Genomic DNA, 25,842 nt, shown 5'->3' with positions numbered 1-25,842 from the left:
GCCGGGGAGAGGGAAAGCACATATGCACGGCCTTCTTCTGGAGATCAGAGGCACGCCACTCACCCAAACAGCCTCGAATTGCTTCCCTTTTCACCTCAGCCTCTAACAGCTTCTTTCTCCAGCTCAGTCTCTATCAACCTCCACCTCAGTCTGTAACAGCCTCCTTCACCATCTAATGTTCTAACAGCCTCCACCTCAGTCTCTAACAGCCTCCCTCACCACCGGAGCCTCTAACAGCCTCTACACTTTAATAGATCAACAAAGATTCAACAAAGACAAATGCACAAGGATGACTAATGAAAGAATGTCTTCTTTTTAAACAATCTGATACATATCCTGGTTAGAAACACCCTCACCTTAATGAGATGGTAGATGGTTTGTATAAGCCATTCTAGAAGGAACAAGATTGCTGAGGCCTGCTGATGAGGTCTGGAGAATGAGGCCAGGAGAGTGAGGCCCAGTGCAGGTGAGGTCAGGAGAGTGAGGCCCAGTGCAGGTGAGGTCAGGAGAGTGAGGCCCAGTGCAGGTGAGGTCAGGAGAGTGAGGCCCAGTGCAGGTGAGGTCAGGAGAATGAGGCAGAGTGCTGTGGAGCTCTGGTGGATGTTGTTGCAGAGTCTACTCAAACATTACATTTTACATTTACATTTAGTCATTTAGCAGACACTCTTATCCAGAGCGACTTACAGTAAGTACAGGGACATTCCCCCCGAGGCAAGTAGGGTTAAGTGCCTTGCCCAAGGACACAAAGTAATTTGACACAGCCAGGAATCGAACTGGAAACCTTCAGATTACAAGCCCAATTCCCTAACCGCTCAGCCACCTGACTCCACAAACCCTCAACGTGATGGTGCCCTGTCTGTGTTAACAACTTGCTCAGCTGTCAGTCACAGTAAACAGTGACCAGTGATCTCCATCTCCTGGTTCTCTGATGTCCTGGCTACCAGAGCATCTGGAGAGGTGGTATCTCAGCTGAAGAGGTGGTGTGGTGGGCTGGATTCCCCTGACACAGTAGCGTTTGGCAGCTTGCCTTCCTGAGAAGCGAATGTCACGCCATAACAAACAGTGAAGAAGAATAAGCCTCCCTTTGAATCTCAAAGCTTTCCAGGTGCGCAAAGCAAACAGCTTCATGGTGAAAGCTCTTGACAGGCTTTAAGGACCTATTACCAGGACTATTACTCACTGACCAGCTGTTAGAATGATGCTTAAAGACAGTACTTGGTAGTAGCAGAGCGTGGAGGAGAGATCATCCTACTGTACTGCAGTGCATAAATACAGCATCTTGGAAGCAGAGCTATGGAATTCGATTGCTAGAGTTGTTAGTATCAGGGACTTTCACCTCCACAATCTGAGAATGTGTCTTGGCTCAGGAAATAAAAGTTCAGTTGCTAAGATTTTTCCAAAAGACTCATTTTATCAGTGGTGTTTTTGTATGTAAAAAAATTGGTGGGGCACCAACCTCTTCGAAAGATGGGCTACATACCAGTGGACCTACAATACTCTCTTGCTACTGATATGCTTTTTTCACACAAAACAGTTTTAACAACAGAGCGGCTTGCTTCCACCAGGTGTTTTCGCACACGCAGGGACATCCACAAAGTGCACAAAAGCTTTTTAGAGATAATTTGTGTCAGTGTGTCCATGCTTATCTGTTAAGGTTGTTATTATAATGTTATGACAACAACCTTATCATGCCTTCTTTTTTATGCTAGCCTAACCTTTTTCTTCTAAAACCAAGTTCTAACCAAGTTAAACCCTCGGTTACTTTTACCAGCAGTTTAAGTGATGACAATATCCCAAGGCTGGCGGGCACCAAGACACTTTAATTACAGTTTATCCATAAAATGAATGCTTTGAAACCTGTGCTTGAGTATGTAGTCCCCCTTCATTCATTTTATCAAGTAAACTAGCAGGAGCGAAGCTAAGACAACCACGCTCTTATTGCTGACTGCTGTTGGCACCAGACAGCCAGATATGCTAGCCAATCAACTCTGAAATATGAAATTACGCTGTAGTGAGGCAACAGGCTGTCAAGCCCCACTTGGCACCAAATTTGTGTGATCGACATTAATTACACCAATAGTCTGAGCATGCATATTCATATTTTACCGCGTACAATGTAGACATTGCATTGTGAGAAAGGGGCTAGCCCCACATTCCATACTGCGGACACAGATTTGGAGAACGCAGTCTGAAACAGCAAGGCAGGGAGGGACTAATGAACATGAAATAAAATCCAAACCAAATGATATGCAATTAAGGAAGATGCTATAAATTTTAACAGATAAAAAAATATGCCTCATCTACCCCTAATCACCACCTAATCGCCTCTGCATTTTAGCAAATGTAAATGAGTCAGGAATATCTCAGTTATTATTCAATTTCCAAGGGGAATTATCAATGGGCGCACACCAAAATCCCTCTGGACACAACTGGATAGAATTGAATAGATACAATCATTCAGAACAACAAAATGTAATCTTGGTTGTTTACAAAAATGCCTCAAAGGCACTCCTCTTTACAGTTCTCTCATTAAACCCTCCCCATGTCAGATAAACGGTTATTGATTGGCCCGACCAGATTCTGGTTGGAGGGAAATCTATTTGAATGGAAGGGTAACCAGACCCAACTGTCAGAGCAAAATAAAATATGAGTTGGAAGTTTCTTCTGGCTCCTATTCTACTTTTCTGCCTGGCTTGAATTTTATATCTTGTCTGGAGATGGGGTATATCAGTAATCAGACGGTGATTTATGATTTCACAAGCGCTCAATGGCCTGCAGTGGCAGCTGTACGCTGGGAGAAATTGGAGGTAGTAACCAGAGGTCTATCTTAGGGTAATGAACCATTTGCAAACGTACAGCTGGAGCCAGGGAAACGCTAAAATGGCTGGGCAGACCAATTTCCCAGCATGCCATTGAGTGAGAAGGACTACATTGTGGCTGCACCTTGTTCATTATGGAGACAGGAAGTGTATTAGCCGCCCCACACCTCATAGAGGAACAGCGCCTCACCTTTCCCCAGTGATTTGAATAATCAGGGATGGTTGATGCTATTCTCACTTCACTCTGCCTGTGTGAGAGCAAATGCCTCAAAGCATTGAATCTGGGATTGGTATTAAACAGTGAAAGTCACTGGTGCTCTTTGTAGATATGCGCCTTATATTCCTAAAAAACGGGAAGTATGGTCTCATAATCCGGTATGGACTGAGCTGTTTATTGACTCTCTGCTAATGTCGTGCAATCCATAGTTCTCTATCCAGATTCTGAAATACTTTGTTGGGAATCCCACGTGGTGTGGTTTCAGACGAGGCTCTCTCCTGACCCTTCCTTACACTAAGAGGTGTGTCTGTATTTTAGTTTATTCATTAGACTTAATCACACTTCCACACTTATGAACAAGAGATTAGTTGGTTCTAGTGGTCCGCTATAGCTGAATTGCCTTCGTTCTCCCTCCCTCCATCTCCATCCATGCATCGAGCGTTAGTCTGATTAGCTTTCCCAAACAGTTATAACTCATTTTCATCATACCGCCATTTTGAGCTAATTAAACTTGCTATGGGATCAGCAGGGTGTCTCTCTGGCTAAGATCTCATAGCACTGACATAGCCAATCACAATCCCTGAAATCAGTCCCTCCTCTGCTGGCTGAAGAGTCATTGTGCTGTCAGTAATTACCTACTTTGTATGTTCCAGATCTGGATGAAGATGAGAGAAAAGTCCTTAGGCCCCTAATTCATTTGTAGAAATGAGTTGAAATAGCAATTACATTTCACAGTTTAAATACTGTGGAAAGTACATCTAAGGATCAGTGTAAACAATTCCACATATGGCATTTTTTCTACATGAGCACTACCTTCTACCTTTTTCTACCTGAGCAAACTCAGTTATCAATGCTTCCCAGTAATTGTCCTTGAAGTCTTGCACTGGCATTTTGTCAAATGGAGCCTCAGTCTCTCTCTCTCTCTCTCTCTCTCTCTCTCTCTCTCTCTCTCTCTCTCTCTCTCTCTCCTCTCTCTCTCTCTCTCTCTCTCTCTCTCTCTCTCTCTCTCTCTCTCTCTCTCTCTCTCTCTCTCTCTCTCTTCTCTCTCTCTCTCTCTCTCTCTCTCTCTCTCTCTCTCTCTCTCTCTCTCTCCTCTCTCTCTCTCTCTCTCTCTCTCTCTCTCTCTGTCGGCTGTCTCTGTTATTGTTGCTGGCATTTGTCTGAGGCGAAGGTTAAAATATTGGCTGGCATTGAGACGAGAGCAGCAGTGATCACCATGTTTCTCTCGTCTGCTCGTCATGCCACTGCCTGTCAGACAGCCGTAGTCTACCTTGTCCCACTCTATATTAAGATAAACTTTTCCTTTTGGCGGGTGGTATACCCTTGTGCTTGGATGGTCCCCGTTTCCTCTTTGTCTGTAGTGAAACTAAGCTAAAGCAGGAGTGTGTTCCCTGGCCTGTCCCCTCAAGAGCTTCACATGTGACGGGCAGAGGCAGATGCGAGGCAGCCAGACCATACCCAACCCAGCCCAGCCCAGTCCAGTCCCACCCAACCATACCATACCCAACACAGCCCAACACAGCATACCCAGTAAAACCCAGCCCCAACCCAACCAAGCATATCGTATATATTTTTCAGACGCCACAAACACTAGTTGGGCAAGTTGGATCTGCTGCTCGGTGAAATCCCAGATGAGAATGTGCAGCTGGGCGTTGACAGCAAAGAGAATTTACTGCTTGCAAATCAAAAAGATTATTTGATTATGCCTCACATGAATGGGAATAAGGAGTTCAACAGAGCTGCAATGTATCTCGCACTCAGCAACACACTGCAGCAAAGCAGTAGACTACAGGCCATGCACAAGTCCAATCATTTCTCCACTTTGCTTTTTGAGAGATTACAGAGACGTCAAACGATACGTCGCACTGAAATATAGTAAAGATTGTATCTCTTCTGTTCTGATGAGTCATGGTCTTTTTTGGGGGGGAACGTAAAGAATTATTTACGAATGGCAGCACATTTCGCTGGCATGGGGCTTTGTATATACAGACCGATTCATATGACAGTTTCCTTTAATGTTCTTTTAAAGGGCCACACAATGTTTCACATACAGGGTACCACTCCCTCAACCTGCTGCGTCGGAGTTAGTTACATTTCGAACAATTACAATTGTCATTAACTGTGAAATTATGCTTTTTGTGCCATATGTTTTATTTCGTCTCATTTGGAATGCTTTCATTCATAAAGACAAATAAAGTAACATTCTAAAATCACTGGTGCTGGTGTGTGTTCACCTTGACAACAGTTGGGGGGGAAAGTGGAAAGTGGAACCCTAAAGAGAAAACGGCAAGGAGTGACAGAGACAGAGAGAGAGAGAGAATCACTGAAGGGCAGGACCAACCGTGGGAGGAGGGGTGGTGTGTGTGTGTGCGTGTGCATGTGTGGTGCTGTGTGTCACAGAGTGACTCACAGTGCAGTAGTGCGCAGGCATACCCTTGTTCTTGCTTTCTGCACACACACACACACGCACACGAACACACACAGGGAGAGAGGGAGACGTCCATTGTCCTTCTATAGTCTATAGTCATGCAGTATATAAGAACTGGCCAAAATCAAGTGTTTTTCTCTGTCTCCCTTCTAAAAGTCAACCGTGTGGGCATTGTACCCTATTACGGATGCTTCAATCCATCCATCCAGCTCTGGCTCCTGGCGGCAGCTACTTGTCACTCACGCCTGTGTTTGGACTTCTGTTTGTTTTGCTTGGTGTCATGTAATGTGTGGCTGTGCCTTACAGCGGAGTCTTTTGTCACAGTGTGCACGTCAGTCCACTTCCCTCTGCCATGTTCTTTAACCGGAGGACAACAGAGACCGCACACGCACGCACGCAAAACGCGCGCGCACAAATCCAGACGCGCCGCAGTCACGGGCAATAAAGCGGTGAAATGTGTACTGTCTAGTCCTGACAGGCCGAGTCATTTCTCCGTGGCTCTGCGGCATCGCGCCACGTCGGGAAAAAAAAAGTTCCTCGAGGAGAGGACACTGTAAGCAGCATGGAAAGTTGGAGCCGGACATCTTTGTTCCCTGCCAGCCCCATCCTCGACCCCCACCCTGACCCCCTGGGTCAGCCTTCTCTTCCCAATAGAAATGGCGACGATCCATCTCTCTCTGACCTCTCTCCACTTCATCCCTGATTGCTCTCTCAGGGTAATGTGCTTCTCTGCACAGATGGAGTCACAGGGAGAGGGCCCTGCCATTGCTCTGCTCCCCCCCCCCCCCCCCCCCCCGTTCTCTTCTCTCCGCTGAATAGTCTCCATTTGCATCCCACCAAGAAACTAATGACTTAGCCGGCCAGGAGTGTCAAATTGCTCCTCTCGTCTGTCGCTGTTGGAGTTTACTGACGTGTTCACTGTACATCTGCCTGTCTTGGGTTCCCATGCTGCTCTCTCTCCCCCTCCGTCTCTCTCTGTGTCTCGCTCTTTCTCTGTATCTCTGTCTCTGTATCTGTGTTCTTGGTTCTGTCTCCGTTTCTGTATCTGTGTCTGTATCTCTCTCTGTCTCCGTTTCTCTCTCTGCATCTCTAGCTATTCCTGTCTCTCTCTGTGTCTCTCTTTGTATCTCTCTCTGTCTCTCTGCCTCTCTCTCTGTATCTCTCTCTGTCTCAGTCTCTGTCTCTCTCCATCTCTGTTTCTGTTTCTCTCTGTCTCTTATTTCTTCATCTCTCTCTCTCTGGCTCTCTTTCACACATACACACTCACAACATAGCAATGAATTGTATCATGCTCTCAGGTCATTCACACTGATGTTTAGGGGTCACATAGGATAACTGCCTCAAGGCTTTTCCCTAGAAAGAGGAAACCCTAAGCGCTTGAACCCTGCTGAGGTTCTGGTCGGCTTGTGTTGTGTCAGCTGAACCTGTAGCCTTGTGTCTGTGTTTCAGGGCAGCGAGGAGGGGGATGTGGACAAGAACAAGTGCTGTACGCTGTGTAACATGTCGTTCACCTCCGCGGTGGTGGCACAGTCACATTACCAGGGTAAAATCCACGCCAAGAGGCTGAAGCTGCTTCTGGGGGAGCAGCCCGCCATCACAGCCAAAGGTAGGTCGCCTCTCACAGTGCCTGTCGACGTCTCCCTCTCTCGTTCTCTCTCCCTCTCTTTCCCCTTCTTTCTCAGCCTATCCCTCTTCCTCTTTTTTTCTCTTCTTTCTCTCTTTCTCTCTGTCTCTCTGCCTCTCTTTCTCAGCCTCTCCCTCTTCCTCTGGCCTTTTCTGCCTCCCTCCCTCGCCCTCTCTCTTTCTCTCCTCTCTCTGTCCTTTCCCTCTCTATCATTCTCTCCCCTCTATCGCTTTCACTCCTTCTCTCTCTCCCACTTTACCTCTCTCTTTTTCCCTCTCTCTCTCCCTGCCTCCCTTCTCTCTCTCCATCTCAGTGCCAATCATTGAGTTACTCTGTTCAGTAAAAAAATGGTCTTTAGACATGCAGTTAACAAATTGTCTGAATTCACACTAGACTCATGCTTCTGTATTCACGCTGTGTGTGTGTGTGAGTGGGGGAGTCGCTCTGTAATGAGAGCAGATAACACTGGTTAGAGCAACAGGTTCCTGGAGGGATGGCAGCACTTTGCTAACTATTGTAGCATATTAGCAGTGGTGAGCTTCCTCTGTTTTGTTTATATTTAATTACCGTCTGCTCCTCACCTCGAGGTGAAGGAAGTTTGGCAGTTTCTGTAAACCTCTACAGCTGCTCACTGTTTACAAATTGGCAGTTGAGAGAGTAATGAAAGCTGGTCACGATGGAAATGAAGGGAAACTGAAAAAGTATGACAATGTCCACTCGCTTTGCAGGGAGAGGAACAGAAGGATAGGGAAATACAGATAGGGGTAATTTCGTTTTTATTGTTTGGGATTTCATGTTGTTGTTTTCATTGTTGTCATTGTTTTAGTCTTGTTGAAGTTTCCAGTTAATATTTTATTTCACAAAAGCGTCAGGGACTGTTCCCTTTTATACTAATGCTGATGTGTGTAGATGCGCAATTACTGGGAAAAACGATAACCGTAGTTTATACGGTTGTCTATTCTGGTCCAACCCAAACAAGTAAGACTACATTACCCTGAGAGGTCCTCCTCTGTCTCTGTGGATGCCAATATATAAACAGATTCTGTGGTCTAAATGTTGCCTTATGGGTACTGTAGTTCAAAGCTCTAAAGCTGAACACTGTCTGCGTGCAGGGATGTGCAGCCTGGGGGGCGTTGTTCTGAGTGGGCCGTGTTTCAGAACATTCTCCTCCTCCACCCCTGAGTTCTCACAGCACAGTGACATGGGGAGGGAGTGAGAGGAGGGGAGGGAGAGGAGGGGAGGGAGGGCAGTGTGGTAAGCCTGCTGTGTCACCCTTTCATTGCACATCAGTGTCCACCCTCACTTCCTTGCCCTCGGCTCTAATTGACCCACAAAGAAAGGAGAGTGCAGAAGTCACTCCGCGTTGTGGGCTGCCATGAGCCAATCTCAATCTCACAGGAAGAGGAAATGGTAGAAGCCTCCGACTAAGGAGTGATCGTTTGGAATAACAAAGCTACAGTCTTTGTTTAAAGTGTGCGTAGGCGTGTGTACTAGACGTGGATGTCTTGGTCTGCACTATCTAATGGGACAAGTGTTGTTGTTTTTTGCAACGTATTGCACACTAAAGCTGGAGGAAGCATCCTTTCTCGCTCTCCAAACACTTGTACTCTTCCATACACTGTATTCTGGTGTCGCTTGCATGTGGATGTATCCTTGACGACAGCGACAACTGTAAAGTATTTAATGACATGACGTGACGTCGGGCGAGCTCCCGCAGGGAATGGGTGGGGGAGCAGATGGAGAGGGAGTGGAAAGGAGAGATGAATAGGTGCCGAGATAGGGGAGGTGGAGGGGGAGGAAGAGAGAGGAGGAGGGGTGGAGAATGGAGGTGGATGAGCAGATGGAGAGGGAGGTGTAGGTGTAGGGGAGGGGGGCGGCAGAACGAGCCATGGCCCTGCAGTTCTCCTCAGATGTTAAGGAGCCTGACCTTTCTCCCTCCCCTCGCTGCCTGGTTAGCTCCAGGGGATTAACCCAGGCAGACAGGGACACAGCACCACAATCCGACGAAGACATTCGCCGGTAGATATCTAGTCAACAGCAATGCGTGCAATCGGTGACAATTGCTTGATTTCCCTCAACAGGATGTTGTGATTTGAGTCATGTCGAATAACATCACGTCTGCCTTTCTGTTCAGTGTTACTATATGTTGGTACTATAAACCTCGGGAAACCAGATACCTCTAGGGAACTTTCTACACTGCTACATCCAAACGACTTGTAAGCCACAATAACCAGTTTAGCGTTTGCATTTCATAAAGTGTTCTATCCTGAATATTTCAGATGGTTAGGGAGTCAGGCTATTAATCAGAAGGTTGCCGGTTCGATTCCAGTCCGTGCCAAATGACGTTGTGTCCTTGGGCAAGGCACTTCACCCTACTTGCCTCAGGGAGAATGTCCCTGTACTTACTGTAAGTCGCTCTGGATAAGAGCGTCTGTTAAATGACTAAATGTAAATGTAAATATTAAAAACTCAACTGAAAATGTCTTCTGCAGATTATATAAAACTATCTGCTGATTAAGTTAGAGGAGAGCCTCCTGCTTTGCTGTTTCTTTACTTTTTTCTTCAATGTCAAAGACAGATACAGTCATTAAATGTGCCATCTGTGGCCAGTGGTTCAGAACAGTGGCCATGGTGTGCCTCACTGAGGGAGGAATGGACTTAGCGATCAATCGCTCTGACACAGGCCATGCCGCCTAGCCCTCCTCCCAACCTGACAGCCACTACACAGGAGTACTAACAGATCATTTAGTTTCCCTACCACATTTAGTACAGCACACCCTCCGAATGCAGAATAGGCATAGGAATAGCCAAAGAAACAGATCAAAATGATGGGTAACTTCCACTGCCCATTTGTTTGAATGTGAGCCATTGTACCTAAACAGTGACAGTGACTAGCATCCTGTTCTTTACAGTAAACTCACAGTACAGAACATTATTCCTGTCACACAACAAACTGACGAGCAGCGTTAAAAGTAACTGCTTTTTTTATCTCTCCAAACTGATGATGTAGGTCTTGGCTGGGACCTTCGTTCGCTTGAGAGGAGTGGCACGTCGGGGCTATAAGTAGAAAATGTCAGGAAGATAAATCCAGGCATCAGAAGAGCCCAGTATTCGATTTCTACTTGAGGAATGTTAGCGGAGTGGCCCAGTGCATCTTTTTTAACCAACCGTGTCCCAGGACAACGTTGCTCTAGCCAATAGGACAGCTGGGTACCAAGTCTCAAACAGACACTACGTAAGACACAACACTCACCCCAAACACAACACTCACACCAGACACAACACCTACCCCAAACACAACACTCACCCCAGACACAACACTCACCCCAGACACAACACTCACCCCAGACACAACACTCACCCCAGACCCAATACTCACATTCTACCCAAACACCATTAATGCCAGAACAGCATGCTTTCATTCAGAGGATGATTGATCCATGGTTCTGGCTCAAATACTTTTTAAATGTATCCGTTCCTGTTAGTGGAGCCGCTAACAGGCTCTTATTTAACATTATACTGTACATTAAGTGAAATTCTGTAGGACTTTGCACACAACATCTTAGAGGAGGCTAGGATGGAAGGAAGGAAAGAAGGAAGGAAGCAAGGTATTTTAAGGTTTATATTTATTTTCTCTCTCCTTGTCATCACATGTTTAGGATTCTTATTGTAGAGCATACACACACGGCATATGTGAGCATGTGTAAACGATTTTGCCCTTTCAGTTTAGGCCTCCAGGACATGGCAACAAGAACATGTGGATTCAGTGACCCACATACGGCATGCGTGTTCACATATTTTTTGAATTGTTAACACAGTGAGCATTTCAGTTTCTCATGCTTCTGTACTGTGCTATTCGACTCGGTTAGGAGTGAATGAGTCGTTCATTTCCTATTAGTATTCATATACAAACACTGGCGCTTATACAGTATGTCCTATTCCCCAAATGGCTCAGCGGGTATTGAAAGCATAGTTTCCATCTTGTATGGGAAATTCCTGGCCTGTCTCCAAGAGTCAGCAGGCTATGAGCACAAAAGCTGCAGCTCTGAATGTCTTTTCCAACCCATTGTGATGCTTCAATACATTTTTCTACCATTTAGATAAGTGCTGTATTAATTCTAGATTGCATTCTGTAGTTTAGGAACATGCATGCTATCCCCATTACAAGTACAATGCTGCACTCTTAAATAACCACTATCTGTGTCATATCCATCGATGAAATACGGGCCAAACGTCCAAAGACTTTAATCTATAAGAAGTGTTGGGTGTCTACAGAGCTACAGTAGGACCCAGCAGAAAGAACTGCACAGCTTGCTGTGGTCGTGCCTCAGAGACAAGGTGAAGACGTGTTCTGAGAAAATATTTAGTTTTGTCAGTTGTACAGTGGGGGGCAAAAGGCAGGGGGGGGGGTGGAAAGCCCAAAAGGGAAAGGCATTGTAGGGAAAGATAACTGCACGGATTCAGAGCGCTTTGATCCTTCTCTTTTTGATCCATGAGATGCTGAATCTCACCAGATTTTTCAGAGCCGTTTGCTCTCACGAAGGCTGAGTTTTACACATCACTCTGTGTACGCAGAAGGGCTGCCTAGGCAGAGGTGGGGAGTCAATGCTGTAGAAAGATGATCCTGTTTATTTTGCTTTTGGAGCTTTGAAACTAAATGCAGTATGATACCAGCATATGTAGTAGTTTCAGTGTATTTCCATAATGATTGTTAGGATGAAAGGGAAGTGGCCTTTTTCAACCTTTCGCCTACCATTCGCCTACTTTTTTTTTCATGCAAACTGGATTACAGTGCATCTTGAATGTATTTATGCACCCCCTCAGGGTAAAAAAGAATCTGTGAATTAATGATATCTCTACCAAAAATGTCTTAGATTTCCACTAACTATCAGGCTCAAGTTCAAGCTATACTAATGTAACAACATAACACATTTGACTGGAACTTCACATTGTTTTTGGATGATGTAAAACTGGAGAGGAGACGTTAAATGATTTCATGAAATTATATACTTCCCATCAAAGACCAAACAGCCAACAAATAAGGATATCAAACAGATTGACTGTGGGGCTACTAGCTAGCTAACTACAGAACTGCTTAGGTTTACAAAAAAACTCATGTGAAGTCTCATTGACTTGATGATGATGCAAGAACATCATTTGCCTGACTGCAGGATTCATATCCCTTTTAATCAGCACCAATAAAACACACACACTCTACAGTTACCACTACAGCACGATGCCAAAGAACGACACAAATACTTGCATCTGCGTCGTCATCCATCTATCAGTTAAGGTGAAGAAGATGTTTTGGTTTTGCAAACCGTAAATAGGACCGCTAGTCTACTCATTAAAGAAGACTCATTGCCTCATGTTATGAAACATGAGACAACCTTCCTCAGTAAAGGAGCGAAAGCATTTATGTATCTGAAGGAGTGATGCAGCTATGTATCAGACTGTAGTAGGTCATATAGATGAGTCACACAGCCTTTCCACCCTCTACTAGTATCCATGCTCCCTCATGACAGCAAACAGTCAGTCTTTGCCGCTACCATTTCCACAGAAGAAGAAAGCATCCTTTTCTCCGGCTCATTGTTCCTTTCACACCTCTTTGTACCACATATACCAATCACAGATCCTGCTCTGCCCTTGACGAATGAAGGTTACACACACCATCTCGCATTCTCTCTCTCTCGCGCGCGTGCTCTCTCTCTCGGTCTCCCCCTCTCTCTGTCCCTTTCTCTTGTCCTCCATTTCTCTCTCTCCCTCTCTCCCCCCTCCCTCTTTCTATTGCTCTTTCTTTCTCTCCGTGGGTACCCCCGTTTTCTCTTTTGTTGTTCTCTAATCCAAGACCCTATAAATATCCTTCCCCTGCCGCACTGGAGAATTGATGGCCTTCTAAGTGATTTTAAAGTGCCTTCCACACAGTGGGTGTGTCGATACATTGTCACAGGCTGACCGAGGCAGCCTGGACACCCATCTGCCCCTCCGGGGCGGGGCTGGGGACTAGTGCCAGGGGACAGGGTAGAGGGACGATGGCCAGGCTAGCCTCTGTTCCCCAGCTTGCCTCAAAGAGCACACAGGGATGGAAACAGCATGGCTCTAATGATGCTCTAAATACTGGGAGAGGGCACACACCCCACTGTGCCGTTATCTGGAAGCAGGGCTGTTATCCCACAGTCACAGAGATGAATGGGGCTGAATGGGGAGGAGGCCTTGCCTGGCAAGGATGAAGAGCAGAGGTAACCCAGTAGTATGTAACCCATCATCCTGCCTTGCAGGATGATGCCCCGTTGGATGATAACCAATGGGATGATAAGCATTTGGATGACAAGCAGTGGGCTGAAACGCAGTGGGACGAGAACCCAGAAGGTTGATGCCCAGTGGAATGATTGTAAGCAGGATGATAAACAGAGGGATGAAACCCAGTGGAATGATAACCAGTGGGATGATAAACTGTGGGATGAAACCCAGTGGAATGATAATCAGGATGACGACCTAGGGTTGGATGATTCGTTTGAAGGTGTTTACTGATAGTTAACGTTGGAGATTGTTGTGGAGTTATAACAAAATAAAAATATATAGGGAGGTGGACTATAAGGATATTAAGCATGAAAAACTAGCTATGATTACATCTGGCCCACAGACCGTGATACCCTGAAGAGAGGATGAGTAATGGTGTTCAGCTACTGCTGCATTGCTAGCCTGTCTGAACATGCATCTTCATTGTTAATGAAGTTGTTATGAATTTCTGTATCGGTTCTGTATCATGTAATTTCTTAAAAACAGATACTTGGAGATTTATGTTCTGCTTTTACGGCTCGCTAACAGTCTGGCACAAACACATCTACTCAGTTAACCATCACTATTACTTAGGGAATCTGTACATCATGGGTCCATTAGTATGTATCTGGAGTCTAAATGTTTCTCTTAAAAAATGTGAAATTTGAAATATGTGCACAACACATATCTAACCTTTGAACGTACTTCAGAATAAAACAAATCAATATTTCTCTATTTTGCTTCAGACGCAAACATCAGGGAATATACAGCAGCAAATGGCTTGCATTGGCCTCCAAATGCCTCTCTTTCTGAAAAAGTATATTTTTCCAAGTGATGGATGGTTTCTCTAAATTTGGGAACTGCCCGGTCGATGGTATAATATGTCACCTGTGGCTGCTGCTGGTGTCACGACACAGAGCCACGGGCAGCAGCACTCAGCCTCCCTTTAGGACCTCTATTTTGTGGTTCAGCAGATAATCACACCCAGGCTACAGGAGTCTCTGCTCGTGTCAAGGGTAAGAAGGGCTGTCATCTCAGGGAAATGAAACCTTTAGGCTTTCGCTATTGTCTAAAAATGACATTTTGTATTTAAAAAAAATCTTTAAAAAAGTAATATATAGATATATATATATAGATATTAAACACACACAAACATATACACATAAACCTTTCTCCTAGAGGGCTTCTCAAGGGATTTTAAAAAGACAGGTTATCATGATTAGGTTATAGTGATGCCATAGCCATGTATCTCTCTTTTGAAATGTAAAGCAGCAGGAAGAATCTAATGACAATAGTTTGCTTCCATGAAATGAGCCTAGGGGAGCTATGTGTTTTGTTGGGGTTGTAAATGTCATAGGCACATCTGGGAGTGACCACCATTCCCTGAATGGTGGGCACATGGTCCAGGCCTACTCTAGCACACAAAAAGCCATATATCTGGGAAGTCTTGCTGAATGAGAGGATTTCTCTGTGTCGGATTAAGTCAGTGCCGTAGTCTCAAAATGAGGACTATTCAGTGCTCAAAAGTAATAATAAGAAGAAGGGATCCTCTCTCTCGGGTATTAATTGCATATTACATTATGTTATATACAGAATGGGCTTGTTTTGGGTGTCAGATGAATCAAACATGAGCATGGAAAATGCCAGTGCTGTCTAAAACATCCTCCTGTGCAGCATGTCACATTGCGCACACACACACTTGATGCAGATGAGACAAACTGCCTGACGCGTTTGCCAATGCAAATTACGCACCACTTTAAAACAACGGCTTCTGAAAGCGAGGTTCGTTAATGTCTTTCGCTTCCAGGGGCAAACTTCGCTTACTAGATGGTGAGAGAGTAGAAGGATGCAATTAGAGAAGTTTGAATCAGCATGTGTGCTCAAGCAAAGGAAAAGCAGGAGGCTTGTCTTTATGTCGAAGGAATTATCTTCTTTTTTTCTCAGAAGAGTAATCTCCCTAGCCTTTTGTTCTCCTGCCCCTATTGTCATCGCCCTACAAACGATATACATTTCACACTCTTTGATTTTCAGCTCCTACAGACACTTAATTCCATGCTTTCATATTCGCTTGTCTTCTTTTCTGCTGCAGTATTTTATGGGCTGAGTGGGATTCTGTCTAGAGTAGGGGGCTAATTGCTTCGTCATGTATGCCGTGTCCATAAGTGACAAAACAGAGAAGATTGAGAAAAACAAGCATGTCTACCTCTCACCTTTCTCATTGTTTTCTACTGTATAGTGTCCTGGTTTTGTTACTATCTTTAAACAATAGAAAGTTTATCTGGAGTTGTTATATAATGTGAATAGTTCTGTTGTGATCAGGGTTTGACTTGAGTGACTGGGACAGAGTCAGTCACGGGTCTGTAAGCCTAACTAGAGTTATAGGCAGGATAGGCCTGTTTTGCAAACCTAGACATTTTAGCTTGAGTTGAAGGGATTCAATCCCAAATATTCCACCCGTTCTCTTAAAAGCCACTCCTCCAAAACACATGAACGCGGTACCTGACTACTGCCGGGAGGTAGGTAGACAGGCAAGTAGCCCGTCCAATCATTGCATTCAGTCTGAATGCTGTCCAATCATTAGTGGTCCAACCTTAATGATTGATCGTGTTTATTACAATCCTGAGAAACCCAAAGGGATCCGATTGATTTCCTTTTACTGTCAAACCTTTAGATTTATTGGTTGCTATCAGGATGTGATGTTTATTTCAGCAAATTTGCCAAAAAGTGCTTCTCAACAACATTACCTACCCTGCCTTTAAGCTGAGGACCAGAATGCTGACAATAGCTTTTACAACCCTGACAATCCAACTCTATGGTCACAGTGTCCTCGGAATTGCTGCCACAGCACACAAACAGGGCCCAGTAGGATCTAATGAAATCTGTTCTCTTTGGAATGGGCCACTCACTCTACATGTTGACTTAGGCAGGGTGGGACAAGCACTGTAGTGTTGAGAGTGATTACTGTGACAGGGCTGCGCGGCACTGCCACGTTTCCGTCTGTGCTGTGAGTTGTTTGTCCGGGGCGTTAATGGTGGCATCCATGCATGAAGTCCCAAGTGGGCAGCCGTGAGTGAAGCTTGGTTACCCACGCATTTTCCAAGTTCCATTTCGGAGGAATCATCTTTAGGCGTTTGATAGAGAAAACCACTCGTTTTGGCACAACCCGACTGTGAGTTTGTCTGCAGTACAATGTCTCTGAGACAACATCCATTTTTACCTCACGTCGTGTCCTGTCAACTGCCAGCAAGCAACCAGTCTTTCAGCAGATAGAGAACTCTTCTAAGTATTTCTCTGAGCGTGTTGTTCACACCGTCGTTCTCTGGTTCTGTTTGTCCCTGCAGAGGTGCCGCCTAGTCCAGTAAAAAACTCCCCAGAAACGACCCCTGTGACCTCGCCACGGCAGCGCCGGGATTCGGACCGCTACTGCCAGCTATGCAACGCCTGGTTCAACAACCCGGGTATGGCGCAGCAGCACTACGACGGCAAGAAGCACAAGAAGAACGCAGCCCGTGCAGACCTGCTGGAGCAGCTGGGGAAGACCCTGGACATGGGAGAGATGAAAGGTACCTGGGGGAGGGGACATGGGGTGAAGGGGGGACCTGGGAGTAGGGGACCTATGGTGGATGTGACCTTGGGTGGAGGGTGTAGGTGACCTGGGGTGGAGAGTGGAGGGGGGACCTGGGCGTAGGGGACTTATGGTGGATGTGACCTTGGGTGGAGAGCGGAGGGGGGACCTGGGCGTAGGGGACTTATGGTGGATGTGACCTTGGGTGGAGGGTGGAGGTGACCTGGGGTGGAGGGTGGAGGGGGACCTGGGCGTATGGGACCTATGGTGGATGTGACCTTGAGTGGAGAGTGGAGGGGGGACCTGGGCATAGGGGACTTATGGTGGATGTGACCTTGGGTGGAGGGTGGAGGGGACATGAGTTGGAGGTGACCTGGGGTGGAGGGTGGAGGGGACATGGGGTGGAGGTGACCTGGGGTGGAGGGTGGGGTGGGGACCTGGGCATAGGGGACCTATGGTGGATGTGACCTTGGGTGGAGGGTGGAGGGGACATGAGTTGGAGGTGACCTGGGGTGGAGGGACCATGGGGTGTAGGTGACACGTTTTTGTTATGCGGAATGACACACGGAAGAACTATGCCAAGGTGTTATATCAAAGAACAGCTTGTCTACAGTGTACAGTATGGTCTGTGGTGCAGAACATTCAGTACAAACAAGTCTGCAAAGAACTATGCGCACTCTAGCAGTGGATTGAGAATGGAGATTCAGTGAGGCAAAAACAAAGATGCCGCAGTTTGGCAGTCCTCGAATGAAATCGTCAACAAAGTCCTTTTTCAATATGTGAATCATTCAGTCAGTCATGAATCCATAACACCGGTGAGTATTTGTCTTTTACAAGGAGCTATACACTACATGGTTTTGAGGTAAGTGAGTACATTGTTCCAACTGTGTTGTGGCTCTCTGAATTTGTCTGCAGCCCTCCTACAATAGCAGTGAGTAGAGGAGGAGTGTTTCTAAGTGGCCAGGCTGTTACAGTGGCAGAGAGGAGAGGAGAGAGTGAGTGTTTCTAAGTGCCCCGGCTCAGGGAACACGTTATGGGCTGTTAGTTTTAGAGGAGGAGGGGAGGGTGTCCTCTTCTCATCTCCTACTCGTGCTATGTCAATAACAATTACGAGATATTATACCTTTAGTGTGTGGTGGGCTAGCTGCCAGGCTGGCAGAAGGTGCCCAGGGGCTTGTGAAGGGAAGTGGAGCACGAGGGGTAGGCATAACACAGCTCCTCTCATCTTTGATTGGAGAGGTTCTATCACTCCCAGGGGCTGATTGACTGATTGATGCTTGACGTTGATAGGTGGGCTTGGAGACAAGTTTTTCCAAGCATTTGGTCACTTTCCAGGTATGTTCCCAGGTATGTCCCCACGGTATCCATGAGGGCCTGGTCGCCATTCCGTCGTTCCTGCAGCATGTATTGTCACATGAGGTTCTTTGTATGTCGTCATTATTAATTATTGATGGGTATATATTAGCATTCGTGGGTTCAGTTAAGTCAATGGCAACGGAAAACACATAGGGCCTCATGTACTAACGCTTTTGCGCCCACTTCAGACGTATTTGTTTTCACAATTTGCGCGTAAAAGCATGGCGAGGTATGTACAAACATGCCGCACTGAGGTAAAAGCGCAGACTGCCTGTCGCGGAAACTGAAAATGGCAAATTGCGCTTTTCCGTGTCATGCATATGCATTCACGGGAGGGTCAAGGGGAAAGTGGGAGTTTCGCATAAAGAGATGGGAGGGGATGCGTAAAGTGCGCCTAATTATGTATTCCGCGGTATGTACAAAAACCGCCTGTGAAAGCGCACCTCTATTTTGCGGTGAAAATTCTCCGCCTGTTAAAAAAAGGCGTAAACCAGGATGCGCATTAACCTGGCTCTGCCCTCCTATGTACTTCCGCTCAATTTTCGTTTTGCTTCTGTACTAGGTCTGGCCATGAGGTAAGTAAGTCAGATGTCTCCGGTTAATTTTCTACCGGCCAATCAGCGAACAGAGGGATTGGCTGTCGTGAGCTAGTTTGTGTTGTAGTTCCGTAATGGCGGCGGAGAAAGATGCGAGCGAAGGCATTCGGTCCGTTGTTGCAACGCTGCCGAATATCCATAAGCTAAAGCCGGAGCAAGAACAAGTTTTGCTGAGTTTTGTTGGTGGCCATGATGTTGTGGCCCTCCTCCCCACAGGGTTCGGGAACAGTTTGATTTTCCAGCTACGGCAGCTAGCTCTGTTACAGTAGTGGTGAAGGAATTGGCTAAGGTGAACGCTAGCGATTGGTTATGGCAGATCAGAGTGGCTCTGGGCAGTTCCAACAGTTTTAAACTTCAACAGAGTACCCGCCTACAAGGAAGTCAATGCTTGTCAATGGAGCGACGCCAGACTCTCTGTACAAATGAAATGTACGAGGGTCTGGTTAGGACCAGGCTAGATGCGCATATGCCTCCTGGTGAAATGGCAGCCGTAACCCGAGCAAGACAAAGACATAGGCCAAAGGATTTTTGCCACAAGGATCACACTTTTTTAGTTGAGTGAACACTGAATTACGCGTTACAGATTAAGCAGCCATGCAATTTTACAGTTACTGGAAGAAATCAAAGATTACATCGAATCTCCGACTCAGCGTTTACATTCTATTCCAGCAGTTGTTAAACTCCTCGCTACATTACAAATATTGGCATCAGGATAATTTCAAACAGTCATCGCTGTTTTGACTTTGGTGGCTGATCCATGATAGAAAGAGAGAAGGAGGCCCATTCAATTGCACGGTATAGTGGGTGGAGAAAGGCGCTGATTACCCGATGACCTGCAGGTTTCGTAAATACGACGTAAACTGAAGTATCACAGCGTGCGGAATCTGCGGGTTGGCCGTGGCGCTAGTTACGTTTGCGAATGTACGTACACAAGGCCCGTATTGTTTTAGGTTAAGTGGGACCCAACCATTTCTCAGTTGGACGGTGTTCATTTTTCTGACCTCATCACAATGCCACCTGTCCTGTCCTCAAGACAGTCGGCCCCAACATCACAGGCGGATGTCTATTCTGTACATCTCCATCTCCCAGACTGATGTCCCATAACTCAGGCAGCCTCCTCACCTCCCCTCGCCACCTGTTTGGCACAATGTGTCTTGCAGAGAGATGGAGGAGACGTCACACAGTCATTACGCGGGCCAGAAATGTCAGCGTGAAGCTGCAGTATTCAGCACTTGCCCCTAATGAGCCTCTCCCACTCTGGCGATAATCAATTAGTAATGAAGAGGCAAATCATCCTAACGGGTAGAACTGCCTTTGTGGGGGGTGGGGGTGAGGGGGGGTGGGGGGGCACAGAGGGAAGAGCGAGCAGGGCTCTGGGGCTGCTTAATGCATAGCGCTGCCGAGTTTGGTCTGGCAGGCCCATCTTTCAACACACAGAGTTCCTGCCTAGAAAGCTTCCTCCATTTCTGCATTTCCTCTTCTTTTCCTTTTTGTTTGAGGGGCGGAGGGGGGGGGGGGGGGGGGGTGGGGGGGGCTGGGGGGTGACAAATGAAATAGCACATCTCATTTCCCCTCCTCTCCGTTTGACCCCTCTTTCTTTCCTTCTTTTTTCCTTTTCCCGTCCTTGCCTTTTGGGCTGTTCAGACCTTGCTGGTGTGTACTGTATACCCTAGGTCACAGTGCATTACTGTAAGATGATGTCATTCCACATTTGATGTGGTTATATAGTTTACCTTACTGTGAAGCTATAATGTTTCTTGTCAACCCAAAACAAAGTACTGCATTGTAATCCCTGGTGGATTTATCACGCGCAGTAACAAGAGCAAATGGATTCCTGGTAATAGGAAGACAAAAAAAAAATTGAGGAGAAATTACATTGGATTTAATTGCCAGTGAATGTACTGTAGGAAAACAGATTTTGTGATTGTATTCAGAAATAACAATAAGATTGAATTGAATGTGCCCATTTAAAAGTGTCTTATCATTCCAGTGCTCAGTTAATGGTTCATTTTCCTGATGTCTTTTGAGGGTTTTAGTTGCATTTTAAAGCACTGAAAAGATTATCTTCTTATAAAAAAGTGTAATATTATGATTTCGTCTCACATTTTAACAGGGTTCAGCTGACACACATTTACTGTCAGCCATATTGATCTGTGATTATCTCGGTCTCGTGACACTGACAGGAAGACATGCTTTGATAATGATGGGCTTCTTAATAAATACGTAATATGTATATTATTGCCGTCCTAGTTACCTTCTCCTAGCTTTCCTTTGCTAGCTCCTTCCGGAGCCTTCCTGTCCTAGGGTTAGGGTTTCCTTTTCCTTCCTAGCATTCTTCTCCTATCCTAGCTCTCCTTTAATTTTCTCTCCTTTAACTCCTTTACTTTCCCAGCTCTATTCCTTTACGAGCTGGTCCTTTTACAGCTCTCTTTCCATTTCTTAGTTCTCCTTTCCTTTCCTAGCTCTCCTTTCCTAGTTTTCTCGTGGGTTCCATCTGTGGACTGATGACACATGCTTAATTGGTTTTATCTTGCTTGTATCTTTTCTTTTTTTCTCTTTTTTTTTCTTCTCCACCCTTCCTGCCTTCGTCATGTTGCTGGAGATTGTGGTGCAGTACCATGCTGTTTCCCTGTAACTAACCTCTCTGTGAGTATATTTCATCATCTCCATGTCTCCAGTGTTTGCCCTAACAGAACGTGCTTACTGGGCAGAAAGAAGAATAGAACAGGGTGTGGATTTCTTTCTTTTCTTTTTTTCTTCAGACTCCCTCTCCTCTTTCAAACTGGAGGCCATTTTGGTGTCTCTCTCTCACACTCAGTCACTTCGGTCCGCTTTCTTTCTTCCTCATGGTCTTTATCAATCAGTCCCTTAGGATTCTGCATACAGCTGGTGCGTGAAGATTTTAATGCAATCTGATATGATTGCATCAGTGATTACTATTCCTTCCAAAGTGTTTAATTTAGACCGCAGCCAATCCTGTCAATCAAGTCAGCCTACAAATTGTGTTTTTCCGGACTCTATTCCAGTTGTTAATTGGAGAGACGTGTCCGGGAGATGTAATTTGACACGTCCTTTCTCTCTCCTTCTCTGTCTCCTCTCTTTCTTGGTCTTTTTCTCTTTTCGCTCTCTCCCTCTCTCTTTCTCTCTCTCTCTCTCTCTCTCTCTCTCTCTCTCTCTCTCTCTCTCTCTCGCTTTCTCTCTGTCTCCCACTTTCTCACTCACTCACTCACTCACACACACACACACACACACACAGACAGAGAGACACTGACTCTCTATCATCCCCCTCACTTCTCTCTAGCTTCCTCTCGGGGGCCCAGCAATCACAGTTCACCAGTCATCCTTCTCGTATGTGTGTCGTATCCGCCACTCCTCCTGACCCTAAAATAGATCTATTACTGCCTTTAATGGCAGGCTCAGAGACTAGCAAATTACACCCAGCTGATCAAGTTCCTTTTCCAGAGGGCACAGGGGAAGGCAGTGTTTTGAACACAGTGTCTTCTGGGTAAGCACTCCATCCATAGACTGCAGATGAGCCCATGTGGAGACTACACATCAGTCCAACACTATCACCATCCCATGCCAAGTTATAGCCCATCTCGATTCCACAGAGATTGCAATTTTATCAGCAATCTCCAGACTTAAGTTGTTTTTTCCCCGTGTTTCAAGTAAGGGAGCAAATGAATCCTTTTGAAATTTGTGTGTAGAGGGAATCGTGCCTGGGTATGGTTATGTGGTCATTAGTAACATTGTGGAGCTAACTCTTCGTTTTGAACCATTGTACAATTTGTCCCAAGCACCACGGAAGGCTAGCATATGCTGTTTTCAGGCTGGTTGCTCTTGCCGTATTCTGGGAGAAGATCTAGATGCACCATCTGAGAGAGGCAGATGGCCACTGGTTAATTTAGCATGAACCGTGAAGCCACACCACCTTTCACTGCTTATAAACAATCCACTCAGAGGATTACACTGTTCTATCGATCATGCTGCTACCGACTCTTTGTTGTTGGCCTCAAAGGGCAGGGCAATAGCTTTCCATTAGCACCAAGGCAACCAGACATGCGTTCGTTAAAATCCAGTGACATGACTGTTGGCTGTCCCAATGAGAGGTCATAATGAGGAGTTAGAGAGAACACGACACCAGATGTCATTCAGTTTGTGGAGACATAAGGCTCAGCATATTTCTATGCGTCAGTTGAAAACTGTTTGCATGAGTGCAGTACTGAATTTATCCGTAGGCTCTTGGGGTTTCTTTAGGAGTGGTCTGGGTGAAATCAAAATCTATGGCCAGGTTTCAAATGAAGAAAGTATGGAGACCGACTTTATATTCATTCTGGGTTTCTACCTTTTACTCTGTCCTCAGATAGGGCCAATTCCCTTCTAACCAAAACAAATGGCCCCCCCATGACTCACCACAAAGGCTCCACAAAGCAGGAAGTGAAAGTGATAAGCGCCCACAGAGCGAGGGGGCCCGGCGGCTGTTCTCATCTTGATTTCGCATGCAAGGAGGGGATTGGGTGGGTTGGAGGGGGGTGGGGGCGCATTGCCACGGGAACCAACGCCTCAGGTGGGCCGACTGGCAGTGATGGATTCCTAGGGCTGCGGAACATTCTTTCACCTTTTCAAAAAGCATTTCAGAAGCGGGCTGTCAAAAGGCCACCACGAAGCCCTCCGGTGCCCCCGACCCCCCCCCCCCCCCCCCCCCCCCAACTGTTGCCACTGCAGCACTTTAATGCCGGCAGCTAAGTGTGTCAAGGGAGGCTCTTGCGAAAATTGAAATCTCGAGTCCTCGGGGCCAGCAGACTGACATATGGTTATGGAGAGGGCTGATCAACAGATGGAGGCTGCAGGAAGAGAGACTTGTTCCTCCGTCAGGGAGAGAGACATCAGTCTCGGACTCATCGAAAATGGAGGGCACAAAAAAACAAAACAGCTGACGATAACAGGCGCTCGGGCCGGCATCAAAGATATCAAACAGAGAACGGGGGGGAGGGGGGAGGATTTTCACCTTGTGTCTACGAAGGACAGCCTGGAGGCGGAGCTCGGTCTTGATGCAGAGAAAGGTCATCAACAATCGGAGCTTTCATTCAGGATGGATTAGATGGACTTGGAGATCAGATCTGATGATGAGGGCCGTGACACATTTGTTTAGCCTTGGCCTTTCCCTCCGATGGCTTTCAGGCTTTAGCTCAATCGGGTCAGGGAGGCAAGCGGGGGCATGTTTCACGCCGCCGTATAGTTAGTGAAACATGACAGAGATTACACAGGGCACTTACTCTGTTGTAGCAGGCCACTAACTGCCCTGCTCTTTCACACTTGCGCACACACACATAAACAAACCAGAGGCATGGTTACCTACCTTGAATCAATAACATTTAAGCAGGGAGTCACGTGGCTGAGCGGTGAGGGAAGCGGGCTAGTAATCAGAAGGTTGCCAGTTCGATTCCCGGTCATGCCAACTGACGTTGTGTCCTTGGGCAAGGCACTTCACCCTACTTGCGTGGGGGGGAATGTCCCTGTACTTACTGTAAGTCGCTCTGGATAAGAGCGTCTGCTAAATGACTAAATGTACATGTAAATGTAATGTAAGCATGATTTACCTGAGATATGGCACGAGAGACCGAGACAAGAGACATGGGTTTGTTTGTCTTACCCTCCAACGTATCTGTGCAGCATCTTGTTATTTACACAAATACCTTCTCATCCACACAAGCAACCGGCTCTAAAGTCACTTGCCCAGTCAGACATCGAACCAGCGCTAAAGTCTGTCGCTCAATCAGTTTTGTGGAAAGAGACGTAGCATCTACATCATTCATTGGTGCGTTATCCCGCTGCAAGCAGTGATCAGTACAGGAGATCAGGTGCAGCACCGCAGACAACCAGTCTCCTCCAGTGCAGCTGGCTGGAGGAGATAGAGCCTGCTGCTATCTTTAACCTGCTCTCCTACTGGAGACATCCATGGAGCTGCTGGCTGACTAGTCTGTGTCTGTTGTACAGGACAGTCAGCTGTAGAATATTCCAGTGCAATATGCTGTACTCTACACTCCCTGGGTGCCCTTAGAAAAACGTTTGAACATTATAAAAAATCACGATTTCTTTGATTTTACAATTATATATGAATTGAATTGAAACACAATTCATTTGTAACTTCAAAAGGTAAAGCGAATAATTCCACTCCTGAATGCGGTTTTCTTGTGTGCGTCCGTGTATTAATCTGATATGTTTGTTTCTGTGTTTTCCTTTTTTCCAGGTCTGAAACGTAGCTATACCTGCGAGGTCTGCAGTGTCACACTCAACTCTGTGGCGCAGTACCATGCACATCTGCAAGGCTCGAAGCACCAAAACAAGTGAGTCGCTCCCACCGTCCACCAAAGCAACAGAGCTCATATCATCCTGTTAGCTTGTCGCACGATGGCATCGTCAGTTCGTAGGCCTCAGTTTCAACGCATCTTCCTTTATCTTGCAGCTCCCTTGAAATTCAATTGTCGCTTTCAAGGAGGCTTTCGCACGCAAACATGCAGCGAGTTTTGTGCGTAGATGATGGGAGAGATCTTAGTGAACGCGTTGGGTCTTAGACCAGATGTTACAGTAAACAGGGCTGTGGAACAGAATCACTGCTTCCTACAGGCATCTTGGGATACCCTCATGTTCTGGCTTATTGAAAGCAATTAGTTTTAAGAGAAGAAATGTGTCTAATTGAGCAATTTTTCCACTTATTTCACATTGCCTCTAATTGGTGCTTGTGGTGCCTGCAGGAGGCTACCCAGAGCCCAGAATCAACAAGCACTTATCTAGACCCATGTAACCACCACCCAAAGCCTGCTACATGCCTGCCCAGACCCCACAAACACACAGCACAGTAATATCAAACACTGACATCGAAGCCCAGATCTCGAGCCACATACTTGGAGGTGAAGAGAAAGGGGAGTGGGAGGGATGTGGAGGTCTGAACGTATCT

The 25,842-nt window shown here is 46.2% G+C and overlaps 1 protein-coding gene across 1 annotated transcript in view; it reads left to right on the top strand.

Moving 5' to 3' along the window:
• zmat4a (zinc finger, matrin-type 4a) overlaps positions 1 to 25,235 on the top strand; it is a 49,384-nt gene extending 24,149 nt beyond the window's left edge. The window contains exons 4-6 of the mRNA XM_067228445.1: positions 6,914 to 7,070; positions 16,709 to 16,930; positions 25,135 to 25,235. Of these exons, the coding sequence (XP_067084546.1) occupies positions 6,914 to 7,070; positions 16,709 to 16,930; positions 25,135 to 25,235 (480 nt within the window). The remainder of the gene's footprint in view (positions 1 to 6,913; positions 7,071 to 16,708; positions 16,931 to 25,134) is intronic.
• Positions 25,236 to 25,842: the final 607 nt, after the last annotated feature.

The sequence above is a fragment of the Osmerus mordax genome, chromosome 24 (assembly GCF_038355195.1).
Source record: "Osmerus mordax isolate fOsmMor3 chromosome 24, fOsmMor3.pri, whole genome shotgun sequence".
NCBI lineage: Eukaryota > Metazoa > Chordata > Actinopteri > Osmeriformes > Osmeridae > Osmerus > Osmerus mordax.
Note: the sequence above shows the minus strand (reverse complement) of the source record. Positions and strands in the feature narration are given on the sequence as shown.